Genomic DNA, 19,604 nt, shown 5'->3' with positions numbered 1-19,604 from the left:
TTAACAGATATACAGAACATTTAAGTATTCATTTGCAGGGTTGATTGCTTACTTAGCCCCATAACAGTATATATCATGAAAAGGAACACATGCATCCCCCCAGAGCATTTACAGGTTCACATTCAAGACCATTCGCACCTGTCCCTGAACAATGCAACAGGCATTGGATCGTTAAATTCATGGGCTAAAGAGATACTGTTGGTCCACTGATCCCAATTAAGGTGATAAAAACCTTTGGATGATGGCAAATACATTCAGTTTCTTATTTTCATTTTCAAGACCATATCACATTACATACAATAACAGAAGGATGGCACACGGCGTGGCCAAAGTACAACCAATGTTACTCAAACAGAGGAAGAACGTTCTTTAGACAAAACACCCAGTTAACAGATGACTTTAGATGGACGGTTCAAATAATACTTTGGCTAATACCTTTCTCTGGAAGTCATTAAGCTTCATTCTGACATTCAAACTGAATATGAAACTCATGTCCCACACCATCATCATCATCGTCATCACCATCACAGAGGTTAGAGATCCTCTGGTTTCTGTCCAGCCCGTCACATCTTCACTGACTTCAGGACTTCTGGTGTTATTTACTCTAAAGTTACAAACAGCCTTTTTTTGTTTTCATGCCACAGATCCTTCTCCAGTTTAAACTCTTGTTTAAATATATATTATATGCCACATGATGTCACACTGCTGAGCTCACTTTACCACTTTTGTATTAGCCTCTGTTCATCAGTTAGTTTGAACCAGCTGATGTTATTACACTTTGGTGTAGTGATGGGCAAAGCAGTTCTTTAGATGTCGCTGAATCACTAAAGGAACACATGCATCCCCCCAGAGCACTTACAGGTTCACATTCAAGACCATTCGCACCTGTCCCTGAACAATGCAACAGGCATCCCCCCAACAAATCCAGAACATTCAGAACCCGTTTTTCTATCTCCTAATGCTACAAACTGCTGCTTGGGCAACACTGAGAAAAATAGCTCAGGATCATTTAGAAGTTAAAAAACAAACAAAAAACTACAAAGATACAGGGAGAGTAGTATATAGGGACCAGCTTTGCGCGTGCACGTGAAATGCGCGTGCGTGCGCGTGTGCGTGAACCGCGCGTGCGTGTGTGCACGCGAAACGTGCATGCGTTGCCCCCCCCCCCCCCCCCCCCCCCCCCCACACGCCCCTCCCCCAATCCCCCTCCCCCACAAACATCATATGAAATCCTGCTCTCATTGGTTAAACATAGCGCCTCCTTCTGGGGGTGGTTCCGAATGAAACCGTAGCTATTGGCTAATCAAAAGCCCCTCCTTGCGTAATAATCCCCTCCCTCAGACATCCCCCCCCCCCCCCCCCCACCCACCCCCCCACCCCGCCGCTGCCCCGGACCGGAAAGAGACGATAAGTGTTGATTCAACACCTCGCCTACCCCAGACCATTGCGAGTGGTGCCAGGATGTCCGAAATCAGAGGAATTAAGAATGCCCAGGTGTTTTTTTTACAACGACCCCCTGCTGTGCACCATCTGTTTGGTGTAATAAATGTTCAGACATGTCTGGGCAAAACATGTGAAGAAAGTACAGTAGCCAATCATACGGCAAGGCTAGACCAACATCCAATCAGGGTTTAGTGATGTGTGTCGTGCTTGCTTAATGTTTTACCCAAATGTATAAAAATCTCTGTGAAACAAGCAGAGGACATTTTCTTTAAAAAAAGGCTAGGTTGCGTGAAACACAGCGGACCCTTTTCTACTGCTTTACTGCGGACAATGGCTTCAATTAACGGTAAGCGTGCCTAAACTATATTGGATAACATTGCTCTCTAGATACTTAATTTTTCTCAGAAAAAACATTCTAAAAACTACAACTACAAAAAAAAAAAAAAAAGTGTTTTCTTATTAGGCGCAGTTGCTGACGATTCCGGAGTTGAAAACCGTGCCCCTGCACCCCGCCGCACTGGCCGTAAGTTAAAATAACATTTCGTTGTGTGTGTGTGTGTGTGTGTGTGTGTGTGTGTGATCGTGTGTGTGTGTGTGTGTTTACTTATTTTCATTATTACTGATATTAAATTCTAAACATAATGAATGTATTTTCGTTTTAAATCTTGACCTAATGAATGTATTTTATTATTATTATTTTAAAGAGTGTGTTACTAGGCTAAATAATGGTATTACTTTCCAGCTGCAACACAAAGACGCTCACTTTCGTTGAAAAGGAGCAGAACAGACCCTCCAGCCTCTGCTGCTAGAGATCTTATACCGTAAGACTGTTTTCTTTATATATTTTATTTATCATTAATGGGGGAATGCTTGCGGCATCATTGTAAACATCTGTTTTACCTCCTCTTTCTCCACAGTGCACAGCGCAGGCCGCTGAGACCCCTCCATCAGTTCTCTAGCGGGTTTAACACGTAAGACATAATGTTTTAATGCTACTTTATATGAATATTATGCTAATATGTGTCGGATACAGAATACTGCTAACATATCGTTTTTTTTGTTTTTCCATAACAGTGCCTGGGCGATTCACCAGGACTACCCATCTGAAAATTTCCAGAGGGTTACACCGTCAGGACAAGGATTTCTCACGTAAGACACGTCGTTATATATAATAATAATAATAATAATAATAATAATAATAATAATAATAATAATAATAATAGCAGCCTAATAATGATAATAATAATATTAATAATAATGATAACGTTAATGTTGTATTTTTTTTTATTTTATTTTTTTTTAATAAACAGTACTCAACCGCCTGAGCTGACGGCCACGCAAGAAACAAACGCTGCGGTAGCTGCGTTACTGGTTGCCCAGGGATTATCTGCGGGTGGAGCGTGGAGCGCACAAGGATCAGGCGGTGTAGAACCGGCTCCAGCGAGTGTTGAGGAGTGCTTCAACGACACATTCGAGGAGGTCGGGGAGTCTGTGAACTCGTTTTCTAACGGCCGAGAGGAAGTCGGCGGAACAGCGGGCGCCCAGCAGCGTGAGAGGGCATCGATCAGTGAGGAACACGGACCATCTCCTCCTCCTCCTCCGCACCGGCGGCTATTTCACGAGGGAATATCTGTAGAGGCTTTGTGGAGTCATCAGGAGTCGCTCTTCCCACCACTGGACACCAGCCTACAGCATCAGCACGAAGTAAGCAAAGATCTGTTTTCTACAAGTACACCTGTGAAGGCTGGCGTTGCTGATACTGGTGCTGCTTCTGCTCCCGCAGCGGGGAGAGGTGTGTGTGTGGGGAATCTCCCCACAATCCCTACATTATTAAGAGGTGATGATTATATTCCAGATTTTGATGACCTGTTAGACAGTACTGGTGATTACAGACACAGTAACTTACCCAATTTACTGACATTATCACCTATACCCGCTTCATTTCCTCCCCCTCCCGCTGTTTTTGCTGACGTTGTTGTTGAAAATGGTGAAGAGGAGAGCATAGTATTTGTTGACGTATATCCAGGCCAGGCCTCCACCCCGCCGCTACCCCCCAGGGTCCTCCTCCCCCCTCCATCCCCTATCCCTCTTCCCAGGCCTCCCCCATCAGCTGTTGGTGTTGTTGTTGATGCTGTTGATGAGAGCGTGGTATTTGTTGACGCATATCCAGGCCAAGCCTCCACCCCGCCTCCAACTACCCCTCCTCAGCCTATCCCTCTCCCCCTGCCTCCTCCAGTAGGTGTGGTTGTTGATGCCGGTGTTGAGAGTGTCGTAAACCATACGCCCCCGCCCTCCAGCCCTCCTCAGCCTCCTGTCCCTCTCCCCCTGTCTCCTTCAGTAGGGGTGGTTGTTGATGCCGGTGTTGAGAGTGTCGTAAACCATACGTCCCCGCCGTCCACCCCGCCTCCACCTACTCCTCCTCAGCCTATTACCGACCCTGTCTCACCCTCTGATTCTCCCATACCAGAGCCTGCTCTAGCAAGAGAGAACGTATTGCTCAAAATCAGGTGCAGGCAGCAGGCTAGGTTAATCAAGCGCGAACAGCGGCAGAAAAGAATTGCCGAGACGCGATACCTCCTCCTGGCAAGCGAACGGCGAAACCTGATTAGGAACAGTAAAACTAACAAGCGACGCTACAGAGCCCTTAATACACAGGTACAGTTGATTAAACAGAGCGTCGGTACCTTAATTGAACTACAGCACACAACCACAACATCAATAAATAATCTAGTAGACGCATTGTGTAGAAAAACAGGAACACACAGTAAGTAGACGTAGATAATGGCACCACCAAGGAAACTGTTAAAAACGAATGAGCACTCAGGTCGGGATGGTCGTTATGACACCGATGACGAAAGCACACATTTTACTGATAATGTCGATTCGTCCCAGTGCACTACAGAGGGGCGGCGTGCTTTGACAGGTACAGTTAGGGAACGTTTTAACACACCCTCTGGACCAGATGTATTGGCTAGCCACAGCAGTGTTATGCGCTGGTCCAGATACATTTTAAAAAGAATGCGGGGGATAGAGAAGAGAACAGCGTTGTTTTTAAGAGACAGAATTTTATCCTCATCATCATCGCCATCACCACCACACGCATGTGGTTCAGGTTCTGGTGTTGCTGCTACTCCCGCTACATCTAATGCTGCTGTTATTGTAGAAATCGGTGTTAATAATAATAACAACAGTGACAATGATAATAACAGTGATGATAATATAGCCTCACCATGCCGCTGCTGTCAGTTCTGGGACTGTGAGTGTCTCCGGTGTGAATGTGTGCGTGATAGTGGGGTCTCTGCTGAACATGCTGCTGTCGGTTCTGGGGCCGTGAGTGTCTCTGGTGTGAATGTGTGTGATCGTGGGGTCTCTGGTGTGAATGTGTGTGATCGTGGGGTCTCTGGTGTGAATGTGTGTGATCGTGGGGTCTCTGCTGAACATGTTGCTGTCGGTTCTGTGAGTAACTCTATGGTCTGTCAACACGGTGCAGGAAATCCGGTAGAAGGAACACCCGCTGTGCCGTCTACCAGTACAGGCGGTGCACAGTTGTGTGTCCGTGACATACCTAGATTCAACGCTGCCGAATTTCGCCAGAGGGTCGATTTCAGAGACGTTAGTCTTGATAATATCACCCAGGCAATTGACAGTGTTAGAGAGAGGTTGTCAGGCGTGATTGGTGCAGCCTTAGAGGACTCTCCTGCAGGTAGTGTATTAAATGTGGTTTTGAGAGGACCATCTCTAGCCAGCGATGTGCAAGCTGTTTTAAGCTCTGACAACGCATATAACGCTGACGAGTTTTTGGAGGTGATCTCTCAAGTTGTGCAGAGTAATGACACGTCGCTGACAGATGATGATCTGGAGTTTGTTGTGACCGTGGCACGTGGTAGTAGTGGTGCTGGCTCTAGACTGAGGCTAGGAAGCGTCCCTTATGATGAAATTTTATCCAAGAAGGGAAGGCACCTGTATAACCCTGAAAACGATGGGTCTCAGAACAGTCTTTGTTTCTCTCTTTGTCTCGCCCATTTTGTTAATGAAAGCTTGTCTGCCGCTGATAAAATGCAGTATGCTAAACAACTGCATAGCGCTGTAGGATTTGATGAAACCCACAAGGTGTCGCTCTCTGATATCACAAAATTTGAAAATCACTTAAACCTAAAAATTGTAGTATTCCACCATGGTTCAGGGCGTAAACACCTACAGTGTTACAAAACCCATGACGCAGTACACGCCAGCACTGTGTGGATGTACCTGCACAATGACCATTATTACCTGATTGTAAATAAATCCGGTTTCTTTGGCGGTACCTATGTGTGTGACTACTGTTACGGTTCATACACAGAACCGTTTAAGCACGTTTGTAAATACCTCTGCAATGTTTGTTATACACCGTGTCACATGCACACAGGGGCCACTGTAAAATGTACAGAGTGTAAACGAATCTGCAAGTCCAGACACTGCTATCATCAGCATAAACACCCTCACTCTAAACACGACGCAGCGCCGTGTGACAAAGTGAAATATTGTGAAGAGTGCGGTAAAACCTACAAGGCGGCAAGAACGCAGCATAAATGCACACCACCAAAGTGTACACACTGCGGTGAGGCCCTAAATGAGAGCGATGCGGTACACCAGTGTTTTATCCAGCCGCTGAAAAAACAAACCCCACACACAAAATACATATTTTTTGATTTTGAGACGCGTTATCACGAGGGCAAGCACGAAGCAAACTTTGTGTGCGCTATGGACACAGAGGGAAACAAATTTTGTTTCAACACCCTGAAATGCGTTGACACGTTTGTTAAACGGTACCGGCAGCCAAAATATAAGGGGTACACATTTATTGCACACAACGCCTCTGGGTTTGATAATTACATACTGCTGGAATATTTTGTGCAACAGGGGATCCCTCCCACAGTAACCATGCGTGGCAGTAGGGTCATCCTGATGTATGACAAGGCATTCCAGCAACGCTGGATCGATTCTTTCAGCTTTCTACCCATGCGTTTATCCAGGACACCGGCTGCCATGGGTTTTGAGGACATGGAGAAGGGGTATTTTCCGCACAAGTTCAACACCGAGGCGAACGAGTACTATGTGGGCAAATACCCCGACCCCTCTTATTACGGGTACAACGCCATGTCTGACAGCGACAAGCATAGGTTCATGATGTGGTATGACACCGTCCGTGAGAAAACCTTTGATTTCCAGACAGAAATTCGCCACTACTGTGTTAATGATGTAGAAGTGCTTCGCAAGGCCTGTCTAATTTATCGTGAGACATTTATCAGGTGCACAGACCTCGACCCGTTCGCGTTTACGACACTGGCGTCGAGTTGCATGGGCGTTTTCAAAACGCGTTTTCTACCCAAAGACACCCTCGCCCTCACGTATGAAGGCGCATACACCCAGCAGAATAAAACCTATTCTGAGGTGTCTATGCAGTGGCTGGAATACGTGGCCAAGGTAGAAGGCTCCGAGATTAGACACGCTTTGAACCGCGGTGAGCACCGATTTGGGCAGTTTTTTGTGGACGGGTATAACACGGCCACAAACACCTGCTACGAGTTTGCGGGATGCTTTTTTCACGGATGTGTCAAGTGTTGCGTCCAGACCGAAGTGAATCCTGTCACCAAAAAACCCTATGGCAGTCTGTACCACTCATTCTGTGAAAAAATATCAGCGTTGAAAAGCGTGCATGGTCTGCGTGTGGTGGTGATGTGGGAATGTGAGTGGGAGGCGCTAAAACGTTCAGACCCATCTGTTCAGGCGCACCTCAACACTTACAGGCCCAAAGAACGCCTCGACCCACGACAAGCCCTTTTTGGAGGGCGTACAAACGCCATCAAAATGTACCACAAGGCTGATAACGCAGATGAGAAAATCAGATACTACGATTTCACAAGCCTGTATCCTACTGTACAGTCAAAAAAACAATACCCAGTTGGACACCCTCAAATTATCCACCGAGATTTTGGTCCGGTAGAAAATTATTTCGGGTTTGTAAAGTGTACCGTGCTTCCTCCCAGAGGTCTGTACCACCCCGTACTACCCTACAGGTGTCACAAAAGGCTCATGTTTCCATTGTGTGGCAGGTGTGCTGAGGAGTTAAACCAGACCAGTGTCTGTGCGCATACTGACGCCGAGCGACAGCTGTCAGGTGTGTGGGTCTCATTTGAACTTCAGAAAGCTGTCGAGAAGGGGTACCAGATTGTCTGCATTGATGAAGTGTGGCATTTCCCAAACAAGACAGACACATTGTTCAAGGAATATGTCAAGACGTTTTTGAAGTGTAAGCAGGAGGCGTCAGGCTACCCCGGGCATGTCACTACTCCTGCAGAAAAAGCCCAGTACATACGCGACTACCATGAAAAGGAGGGGATTTTACTCGATGCTGACAAAATCTGTGTCAACAAGGCGGTCAGGAATTGTAACAAGCTTCTCCTGAACTCATTGTGGGGCAGATTCAGCATGCGGAGTAACATGCCCTCCTGCGAGTTAATTACAGAACCGGAGAGATTCACACAGCTCATGTTCAGCGACCATTATGACGTGCGTCAGTTTGGGTTTATATCCGATGACGTGGCCATTGTCCAGTGGTGTCACGCAGATGGTAAGGCGTCCAGAGTGAATGATGTGAATGTGTTCATAGGGGCTATGACCACCGCCTATGCTAGGCTGATGCTGTATGACTTGTTGGACAGGCTACAGGAGCGTGTGCTGTACTGTGACACGGACAGCGTCATTTTCACGTCCAGCCCAGGTGATTGGGTTCCCCCTCTAGGCTCATACTTGGGTGACTTAACCGACGAGATCAATGACGGTGATGTGTGCGGGCTCCCAGAGGAAGATTATATCACAGAGTTTGTGTCTGGGGGTCCAAAGTGTTACGCCTACTGCACAAAACTTGGTAAAACGCAGGTCAAGTGCAAGGGTGTCACACTTAACGCCAAAAATGCAGCAGTGCTCACCCACGAGTCGCTTAAGGGGTTGGTCCAGTCCTTTGTGACCAATCAGAACACTCAGATGCATGTGATCACAGAGGCGGAAACCATCAGACGTGATAAAAAGAAGTTTCATCTTAAAAATGACATAGTACACAAAAAAGTCAAGGTGGTATATAACAAGCGCAGAGTCCTGTCAGACTACAGCACGCTGCCTTATGGCTACTAACATCTCTTTTGACTCAAGACTGCAGCATCCGTTTAGTTTGGTGGTGAGTGGTCCCTCAAATTGTGGAAAGACGTATTTTGTCAAGGGTCTTATTGAAAATGCATCTATAGTTATTTCACATAACATTGATAATTTGGTCTACGTATACTCATGCTGGCAGCCTTTATATGACCAACTCCTTAAATTAAGAGACATCAACTTTGTTAAAGGGTTACCCGATTCCCTGTGTGACGATGAGTTATTACCCCCGGACAAGACTAATCTACTCGTCATAGACGATTTAATGAATGACGCCAGTAACAATATAGAAGTTCAGAATGTATTCACCAAATATGTCCACCATAGAAATCTCAGCTGTATATATCTGGTTCAAAATTTGTTTATACAAGGCAAGGCTAGCAGAACCATTAGTTTAAACACAAACTACCTTGTCTTGTTCAAAAACCCTAGGGATAAATATCAGGTTACACTTCTGGGCAAACAGATGTTTCCTGGAAACACTAAATATTTTTTAGAGGCGTTTAATGACGCCACTAGTTCTGCATACGGGTATCTCCTCATAGATTATAAAGCTGCCACTCCAGACCACTTGAGGCTCAGAACCGCTTTGTTATCAAATCAGCACGTTGTTATATGCCTAAAAAACAAAGGGCTAAATAATGTCGTCACGCGTGCAGAGGAATCTAGCCATGTTGGAGTTGTTATATAAAGCAACGCCGGGTATGAGAAGGGTCATTGTGTGTGGCGCTAGCGCAGACTTTATCGATGCACTCTGTGAAATAGCTTTAAATGTGTTGAGAGGTAACATCCCTTTGACAGAAAAACAGTACGCTCAGTTAAAAAACAGTACGCTCAGTTAAAAAAGAAGAGAGGCATCATCAGACTGGTTGCGGACAAAAATGTTAAACATTTAAAGAAGAAAAAGACGATTAACCAGAGCGGCGGGTTTTTACTACCACTACTTGGAGCAGCTATACCATTTATTACAAGCCTGATAAGCAGAGGTTAAGAAAGAAGAATATGGAGCATGCGCAGAAGATGTTTTTGGTTCCTCAGCATCAGCTTGACATGTTAAAACAGCAACAACAGCAGCAGCAGCAGCAGCAGCAGTATCAGGACCAAAACACTGCAAGCATAAGACAGGTAGTACAAAACGATCTTGACCGAGCCATGTCTGACATTTTGAAACTACCGGACACAGACATATATGAAAAGGCCAAAAAATACTCTCAAGTACTGCAGCGTTATTTGGCATTGGTGAGACAGGGTGAGCGTGAAAAAACTGTACTGACCCTGTCAATGCCTGATACCGAAATTAGACCCGAGGACCGCAGACCTGACGATGATGATGATGATGGGCATAAAAAGGACACGGTTTTAGAGGGTGTGTTAAAACACATTCCCAAAAGAAGTCAGAGAAATGCTGAATACATTCTAGATGCAATTACCCGCTCAAAGCATGTTTTATCCTGGACAGACAACGCTGAAATTGTTGTTAACGGTCGTCCCCTCCACGGTACTCATTTGTATGACCTGGTGAAAAGTGTCACTGCATCACACAACATTTCAGACATTTCTAGACCACTGGGGTGGGACGTGTTCCTAAAAACCCTAGCCCATTTAAACATACCTTTAATGGCCATCCCTAACAAACAGGTGCGTGGCGATATAGCTGAGTATAAAAGAATCGGAGACGCCCCTAGTTTTTCAGCCCATAAAAGCAAGGGGAAAAAACGGTCGGTAATAGACTCACCTGGGTACTTTAGCACCCCACTAAGGACACCTGCTTCAACACGTTCACTACCTCACAGACTAAACACTTCACAGTGGGAGGATTTTTAGTAATAAAAGGATGTGTGTAATTTTGTTACAGTTGTTCTGATTTCTTTATCTTTTTTTAATATTTACTTTTGAATGCCGTTTGAATGTATTTTTATTTTTCATTATTACTATTATTAAATTCTTAACCAATTTAATGTATTTTTGTTTTTAACTCTTGCCCAATTGAATGTATTTTTATTTTTCATTATTACTATTATTAAATTCTTGAATGTATTTTCATTTTAAATTCTTGACCACTTGAATGTATTTTTTCATTTTAAATTCTTGACCAATTTAATGTATTTTTGTTTTAACTTTTGACCACTTGAATGTATTTTTTATTATTTACATTATTACTATTATTAAATTCTTGACCAAATGAATGTATTCTACAAATGTGTTAAATAAATGGAATGTCTGAACTGCGGATCATGCTTTCTCTCTCTTTTATTTATTAGAATTATTCACAATCACACTGCATGTTGCTGCACTGTACACATGTGAAATTATATCCACGGCATACAGAGGGCTGTATTTTGTTTACAAACTTGCACACCATAGCATCATTGCGTGCCAGATTAGCACTATACATGTTTAATATTCTTGTAAAAGGAATTCCTCTTTGTATATGACACAGAAAAAAGACACAATGCTGTCCACAGGTTGTAGAGTAGTTGTTCTGAACCTGCCTCTGGGAATAATACACGCCTGCACAGTTTTCAACGAGGTATCTGTATATCTCCGATGGAAATTTGTCGCTGTTGGGAGGGTTTCCAAAACTGTCGAAAAAATATCCATGCTTCTGTTTCGTAATATAAATAGCGAGCCAGTGTTCACCGGGCATGTTAGAGGGATGTGTATTCACAACCAGCATGGCTGGGAACGCTGTGCCTTTATGGTTTGACAGCTGGTCGCATGCCAGGACTCCTAAAAAATTTGTCCCGTTAATGATTCTTTTATTGAGGATGCCGGTCAGCTCTATAGTGTTCATGGCTGATACCGCTTCTTCTTCTTTTTAGTAATAATCCAAAAGTACTTGTCTCTTGTTTGATATTTCGATAACAGAATCGTAAACAGCATAACACACGAGGTTAACGGTGCGCTGTAGAGGTACTCTGAAACGGACTTCCAACCTCACATTACCACTTTTAATCAGTGATACGTTCCCTGCACGACCGTCGTCCGGTTCCAGATTGAAGCAGAATAACGTGTAACCATTCCCGAAATCATTACGTGATATGGCCAGAGACCTGTCTTTTAAATGACGTCCTGTAGTTTGTACCAGCTGGAAATACTCTCTCACATACTGGCCTCTCTGAAATAGTGGCTGAAAGGGCTTTGCAGGGTGAGACTGCCCGTCTGCGTACAGGCTAATAAACTCTGTATCGTAATGCTGAAAACAGAAGGGGTTCCGGTTATAGCTCCCCGAATATGCCTCATGGTCAACAAAGCCTATGATGACGAATTTGGGGATTTGTCCCATGTAAAGATTTTCCTGGTTGCACACTCTTGTTCCTGCAGGTATGGAAAATGTTTTCAGAGCCACTCTGTCAATAGCGTATTTAGCGTTAGTGTGCTGCAGTGCCCTGCTATGCGCCAATCTAACGGCAGGTGCCACGGCCACCTTTTTCACAAATAAGCTAGCCGATACGATCTTCACGGCGTATTGATTATTTTGCGCAGTCATTAAGGCAAACTCGTCCTTTGATCGAATAAATTTTAGGGAAATGTCTATACCGTTTAACAATAACTTTTCCTGAAAAAACAAATCGGAGTGTATTGGTGCTATTAATTCCACAGTGCGGCTGTTGACAGTGTATCGCCCTCTTTCGGCTAGGCCTTCGTTATCTCCGGCTATGGAGGCAACATTCATGTGGTCTGCTGTGTCTTTACAAAACAGGCCGCTGCTAAACTGTGTATCCAAGGTGTCCTTTCCGTAGTTGATTAAACACTCGATTATCCCACGGTACGGGTATGTGTTGGAAGATTGGGTTATAAGCCTGTCTCCTAACATGATATCCACCTGCGAGAATAACGTACACCCGGGGTAGTTGACAAAACCCACATCTGCGGCTTGGGCCAAATCGGTACCATCGGGGTTCGTGATTCTCGCGCGCATGTACAGGTAGGTATCGTTTAGATCAATGTAATCCTCGCCGCAGGCCGATATAAAAAATTCCAGAGGCCCGGCATCCCGTAATGCCGAAACCGGGGGTATTTCGACAAATGTAGATTTTTCAATGGATGTCTGTGTGTACGGCACTGTGAACAGATCCAGCTCCGTCTTCACACATTCTTCCGACTGGTTGTGTATGAGAGCCATGGCCGGTGCTGTTGTTTTCTCTTCTCAGACTAGAATATGTCTTTACGCAGAATCACCGAGCGTCTTTTGGAAGTTGCGCTTCTCTTGGCGGCCGACTTCTTTCTGATGCGTCGTGTCACTTTGACGGTCGTTTTACGCTTTTTGGACCTGCCGGAGCTGCGACCCCTCGACGAGGGGGGTCTTTTGGACAATCTTTTTCTGATCACCATCAACCCGTTTCCTTCCTGTCGTCTCGATACAGCGCTTCTGGCAATGTTGGACGCCATATCCCCTACAATGTTTACAGCTGCGTTTTTTAAATGTGGCTTGGCGATGCTGAATCCTTTTTTAAATAACGGTACAGCCATTCTAAGCAAGCCTCGAAATATGCCGCCTAAACCGTTACCGTATTGTGTACTTGAACCTATAAATCCAGGTAATTCGCCACCCGCTTGGTTCATGTAATATGTCATATATCGGGCATCGTCACGCACATATGGTGTGTAGGCCATTTTCTCAGGTCTAGAAATACTGCTTCACAGGTCTAAAGTGTAGTTTAACAATCACTTTTCCGTACGTGAATGGTATATACTGGTTTTGATCGTTTTTTAACGATATCTCGATATCGTCAATGACAGATTTGGAGAGCGATGTATAGTGTGGCTTGTCATATGTCAGAGTGGGCATACGACCTACCTCCGGCGTTATATTTATACATCGGAGGAGCGGCGCGTGGCTGTCTCCCACTAGCTGATAATCAACGATATCGCTGTAAACGTATATATTATAAACTCCCCCAAAAATATCTGCGGGGTGAGGACTGGCGTAGATTTTCTTAAAAATAGGGGTCACCGGTATCTCAAACGGCTCACCGGGCTTAAAACCCAATATTTCGGCCAGTTTCCCGCGGAACGTCACCTTATATCCTTCTCCTCCCGAAAAATAAACATGATTTGTAATGTTGTTATATTGAAGACCTAAGCGCGATATTATCGGGTTGCCGATGCATTTAGCATTAAATTCTTTTAGTATTCTGGGAATGGAGTCGTAAAACCCTGCAAACAGTGTTATAGTGGCTGTCTGGTTGGTTTTACTGTCGTATATTAACACGTCCGCGTCAGAAGCAGGGAACGTTGACCACACCCTAGGGTACTGAAGTTCAATAACCCCCACCTCGTACGGTTCGCTCAGAACGATCGGTTTTGCTAATTTTGTTCGGTAGCGCCATATCTTGTTATTAGGATACACGTGTAGCGATGCATTACTCGGTAACGTGACATAAAATCCGTTCTTGTTCTCCATCTTCTTGATGTTGTTGGGACGTGCGACAATTCCAAAGTGGCTGTGTAAACAGATAACGCCCCGTGATATATATATATATATATTACACGTCAACGATGTCCTTTTCAGAGACCCACGAGTTAAATTTCTCAGGCCACCCCAACCATTTCACAAGCGCCATCTTTTTCCGGCCTATAGTTTTTCTGGATATTATTTTCTCTATTTTAAACACCTTGTTTTTGTCAATGATTACCGGCTGTAGCTCAGGCTCGTAAAATGCGCCTTTTACCTCATCACCCGAGCAATCTGATATTCTATACACAGGCTGGTCACGGGCTATGCGCCTAGTTATTGTAAAAAACTCGTCTGTATATGTTTGTTCATAACCTTTTCTAAACACCCCTCGGAGTTTTGATATTCTCACAGTGTCCCCTACATTATATTTGAACGATACGATCCTCGGCGGTTTCTTCTTCTCCTTGTACAGCGTGTTAAAGACGAGCTTCTCGTTGTCTTTGTTTACATCGGATGGGGCCATCTTTATCGATCTGTGGTGAGACTTGTTGTAAGCGTTGACGAGGTCCTGGACGACATCAACATATCTACGCGAATTAACAGACGTTAGATATCTCCACATGCGGGTCTTAAATGTTCTGTTGAAACGTTCAACCGTGCTAGCCTTAGTCTCGTTTGAGGTAGAGAAATGTTTAATTTTATACACCTCCATTAGGTGTTGAAACTGTTTGTTATAAAACTCTGTCCCCTGATCGGTTTGGAGTTTTACAGGTATGCGGCCTTCGTTCAAAATGTCTTCAAACGCCTTTGCAACAGATGTACCGGTCTTGTTTTTAAGACACCTAACCCATGCATATTTAGAAAATACATCGATACATGTCAGCAGGTAGCGCACATTGTCATTTTCTGCTGAATATTCACTCATGTCCACCAGATCGGCCTGGAACTGTTTGTCAATACCGCTAACCAACACCCTATTTCTAGGGAAGTGTACAGCTGCTCTAGCGTGGAGGGTATACACATCTTGCCCCTGCAAGTAACGCTTTACTTCAGGCATCCCCGGAGCCTCCCCAGTGCATTTTCTAACAGCGTCGCAAAGTTTTTGTACACCTCCAAGACCCCCTGGGTGTGCGGGGTCGTGGTAAATCTTGTCTAGCGTGCGCTCCATATTCAGTCAACAACACAAGTGGCCAAAATGAGGTCGACACACCGTCTTTTATTTATTTATTTATGGTTTTTCAACATGTTTAGGTATTTTACACACACCGTCACATCTCTGTCTATCATGTGTCGCACTAGGTGCTGAACTGCATCACAAACATCTAATGGCACACCATTTTTAATCATCAAAACACACGCATCACAAAGAAATGCACAAAGACAAATAACGTGGCCTGTTGCAAACGCCTCAGACTCATTACAGTTTGTGAAATATGCTGTTACCACATCTTTAACCGCTGATGAACTGTGTGCTGCCGCACACACGGTATCATTCCAATTTATAACATTTGTCCTTATATCGTTTAAATGGTTGTTGAATGTAACACAGTCGCGTGGGACACAGTCACCGGTAATTACCCCGTACAGAAGTGATGTCAGTCTGTTCATGGCATGGCGTCTTTTCCACGACAAAAGATACGTGGCTATTGTGATCCCAAACAACAACATCATTTTTTCTGTGGTAAATATTACAAATCTGTCGATATGCAGCAGCAGCAGCACTTGGTCCACACGGTGAAGGCGTTGCGTAAAGCGGTCTCGTGCTTGTGGTCCTCCATCGTCTCCATTTCCTCGTTGGCAGATATTCCGTCACATCCGGGTCTGAGATAGTGTCTCAGAGTCTCGGCCGCTCCTAAAAGCCTGTCTTGTGAGAAAGCCCCCGGTGATATCTGCGCAAACAGGTAATGTAGAGCTTTTCCTAGAGACTGCTTGAATACAGAGTCCAGAATCTGGTCAAAATACATACATCTGATCTGATCAAATTCAAACAAGCATGAGTGATGACGCTGACTCGGGTGGCTGATTTTACACCCGCTGCAGAGAGCTTTTGTTTTTTCCCACCCTGCGTGATACTGGCAGCGTGATAGAAAGTCTTTGATCGTGTCCACGTCGTCTTTTGTCAGGGACAGTGTCGAGACATGTCCCTTCTCCTCCTTCTTCTTCTCCTTCTTCTTCACAAGCAGCGCCTCATGCGACTTCATATGAGGTGTGCAGGGTTCCACACCACCGCAATCGTTTTCCCAACACCCTCTAGTATCATCGTCGTCACAGGTGTTGATAAGGACACTACCTGTAAAAAAAAACAAAAAAAAAAAAACATTAACATCTTATACACCGTTTATCATAATTTAAAATGACAAAAAATACAAAAGTTATGCTAACCTAGGCTTTATCAGTAGTCGACGTGTCTGATGATTTTCGGGCGGCACAGGGAAGGAAGGTGACTACCCCGCGCATTAGCCTGCGCATCATCGAAAAGAAGACGTTTTCTAACACTCTGATAAGAAGAGAGGATCCTGTCTCTTCTGATGCCCTTGTCAGCTTCGTCAAACAATTTCTGCAGAGATCTCCAGTCGCACCACTGAATAAAGAAAACAGTTTTAAACCACTCGTCACGCTCTTGAAGTGTAAGAGGGTAGGGTTGTTGTCCCCATGCGTCGTGGCCTCTGCTCGCGATCACAGATTCTCGATCTTTGCACACACTGAGAAAAATAAAGTCCTCCCGCCGTTTGTTAAAACGATCCGTCTCGACGCGGTACATCTCGGGGCCCGTTTTGCTGACCCACTGCGAGACATAAATACTCTCTGGGAAACCGGGTTGGTCTAGGTCAGGGCAGACCTCTGACCAAAACAATTTCCAATCTCTATGCATCAAACTGACCGTCCATGTTTCAACGCCTGGAACCACACTGCGACCGGTGGCCGCACTGAGTGTAACGACAGAGTCCTGATATTTAACATTGTAAACATACCCATTAACCCCCTCCAGCTCTAGCTCAAATTCACGATTCTCTGGAGTAACGAGACCACTTCCTACACGTCTCCTTTTCTTGTAAGGGGCCCGAGCATCCACAACCGTCGCCGGGTCATTAGACATACCTGGGCGGTCGCTTGACCCGATGCCACTGTTGCTGGTGCAGGAAGACATGGTTGCAGAAACGTCTTGCAGAATACAGGCGATCGTTGAAGAAAAAAAAAAATCAGAGTTCCTCCCGCCGTAGCTTCGCCGTCCAAGAAGTTGAGGATGTCCTGCTGAGAAAATCCCTTGTATATATATGCACACCACCTACATCCGGCCGCAAGGAGGGGCTTTTGATTAGCCAATAGCTACGGTTTCATTCGGAACCACCCCCACGCACGCACGTTTCGCGTGCACACACGCACGCGCGGTTCACGCGCACGCGCACGCACGCGCATTTCACGTGCACGCGCAAAGCTGGTCCCTATATACTACTAGGGAGTTTCAAATACTGCTATAGATGCTGGAGTTTCAAATACCCCATACAATTTATTCATGTGTTTAATTATGGTCTAAGCTAAACTAAGTAAAAAATTTAACAGAAAAGCACATTTAGAGCTTTGTTATAATGAATCATCTAATACTTTAAATTTCTACTACATTTTTTTCAATTTGTGACCATGTGAGAAGTGCAGTGACCTTATGTAATGTGTAAGGAAGCACAGGCCATTTTGACTACCACACTGACCCAACGTTGTAGAATTACAACAGACATAACAAACTATAAATCAAATTTGATGAATGTTTTCCAAAATAACTAAATATGTACATGTTCTAGACATTGTAACAGACATAAAAAAAATATTTAAGGAATTTTACTTACTTTAATCCTGACAAATCCAGTCATGCAAAAAAAGGAGATGAGCTCAACGGGAAGTTTGCAGGTAGAGTGAGTTCATGGCCAGATGACCAGACCTATAAACACTTTTTCTATCCAATAGCATTGTGAGGACAAACAATAAGACCCATTAACTATGTAAATGTGGTCTTGAGAAAAAAAAAACATTTGCAGGCCTTTTTTTAGAATTGTTAAAAGTGATGTAAATTTGCAACAGTGGGTTTTACAGGGTTATGCAGCTGCTGAAAAAAAGAAACGCTTTGAGAAAAAAACCCAACTTATGAATAAACTTAAGATAATTGAGAAACAGCATATGTCAAACCCTTCTAATCTTGAATTAAAGAGGTCTTTACTTACTAGAGCTGATCTTCAAAATTTGTTGCATGAGGAGACTGCGTATGCTCTTTTTCAGCTACACAGACACTACTTCGAATCAGGAGACAAAGCAGGGAAAATGCTTGCCCATAAACTCAAGCAGGTTGAGAATATGCAATCAGTACCAGCTGTTAAAGATAACAATGGCACCCTTCAAACTGATACTAATTTTATTAATTTGGCATTTATGCAGTATTATTCCAAACTATATGATTCTGAATTTAAGGCGAGTGATCAGGAACTACATACTTTTTTTAATGGATTGGAACTCCCTGCCCTTAATGCCCAAGATAAAATAGATCTGGATGCCCCGCTCACCCAAACCGAGATTCAGATTGCAACTAGGAAAACTCTCCTCTGGGAAAACGCCCGGAGAAGATGGTTTTAGTATCGAATTTTATAAACGGTTTGATAAAGCTCTCTCACCAATCCTCTTAATGCTATATTAGGAAATTATTGAAACTGAATTAATGCCACCCTCCATGCGGCGTGCTACCATAACTGTTCTCCCTAAACCAGGTAAAGACCCCCTGCAGATGGATAGCTACCGACCGCTTAGTATTTTAAATAATGATTATAAAATCCTGGCAAAAGTATTAGCTCTGCGTTTGGAGAAAGTGGTCCCTTCTCTAATTCATTTAGATCAAGTTGGATTTATTCTGGGACGCCTCTCTGCCAATAACATGCGCAGACTTTTACACATTATAACGGCTGCAAATCAGTTAGATACTCCTGTATTGCTGCGTCTTTAGACGCTATGAAGGCATTCGAATAGGCATGAAGAATTGAATGACCTTTTCTCCTAGCCACACTCTCCAGATTTAATTTTGGATCTTAATTCATACACTGGGTAAAGGCACTTTATAACACACCAGTATCAAGTGTGAAAACTAATGGGCTGAAATCAGCATTATTTAATTGGCATTGTGGCGCCCATCAGGGATGTCCCATCTCGCCTTTATTATTTGTCCTCGCCCTGGAGCCACTAGCCTGTGCTATACGCGCTAATAATAATATTACAGGAGTCTCTATTTGTGATTTTAGCTTTAAAATGTATTTGTACGCGGATGATATCTTGGTCACTTTAAGTAATCCCTCAGTTTCATTACCAGCTCTTCTTGATATGGTTGAATCCTTTAGTCATCTCTCTGGGTACAAGATAAACTGGAGTAAAAGTGAAGCGATGCCACTGAACCAACATACATCACAATCTGATTTAGCTGGAACACCTTTTGTATGGAAAAGTAATTGTATGAAATATCTTGGTGTTATTATTACCTCATCTATTGCTAAACTTTTCCACTTGAACGGCCCTAGTTTATTAGCCAAAATTAAAGATG

At 44.1% G+C, this 19,604-nt stretch overlaps 2 protein-coding genes across 3 annotated transcripts in view; one reads left to right on the top strand and one right to left on the bottom strand.

The window, feature by feature from the left end:
- Positions 1 to 19,604, bottom strand: part of nlrx1 (NLR family member X1) — a 125,914-nt gene that overhangs the window by 93,982 nt on the left and 12,328 nt on the right. The gene's annotated exons all lie outside the window — the stretch shown is intronic.
- Positions 1,720 to 4,481, top strand: LOC144462701 (uncharacterized). Its single transcript, XM_078166822.1, has 3 exons — positions 1,720 to 2,414; positions 2,518 to 2,592; positions 2,754 to 4,481. Exons 1-3 carry the CDS (start codon positions 2,302 to 2,304, stop codon positions 4,213 to 4,215), a joined length of 1,650 nt encoding a protein of 549 aa, XP_078022948.1. The 5' UTR covers positions 1,720 to 2,301; the 3' UTR covers positions 4,216 to 4,481.

This window comes from Epinephelus lanceolatus, chromosome 4 (assembly GCF_041903045.1).
Source record: "Epinephelus lanceolatus isolate andai-2023 chromosome 4, ASM4190304v1, whole genome shotgun sequence".
NCBI lineage: Eukaryota > Metazoa > Chordata > Actinopteri > Perciformes > Serranidae > Epinephelus > Epinephelus lanceolatus.
Note: the sequence above shows the minus strand (reverse complement) of the source record. Positions and strands in the feature narration are given on the sequence as shown.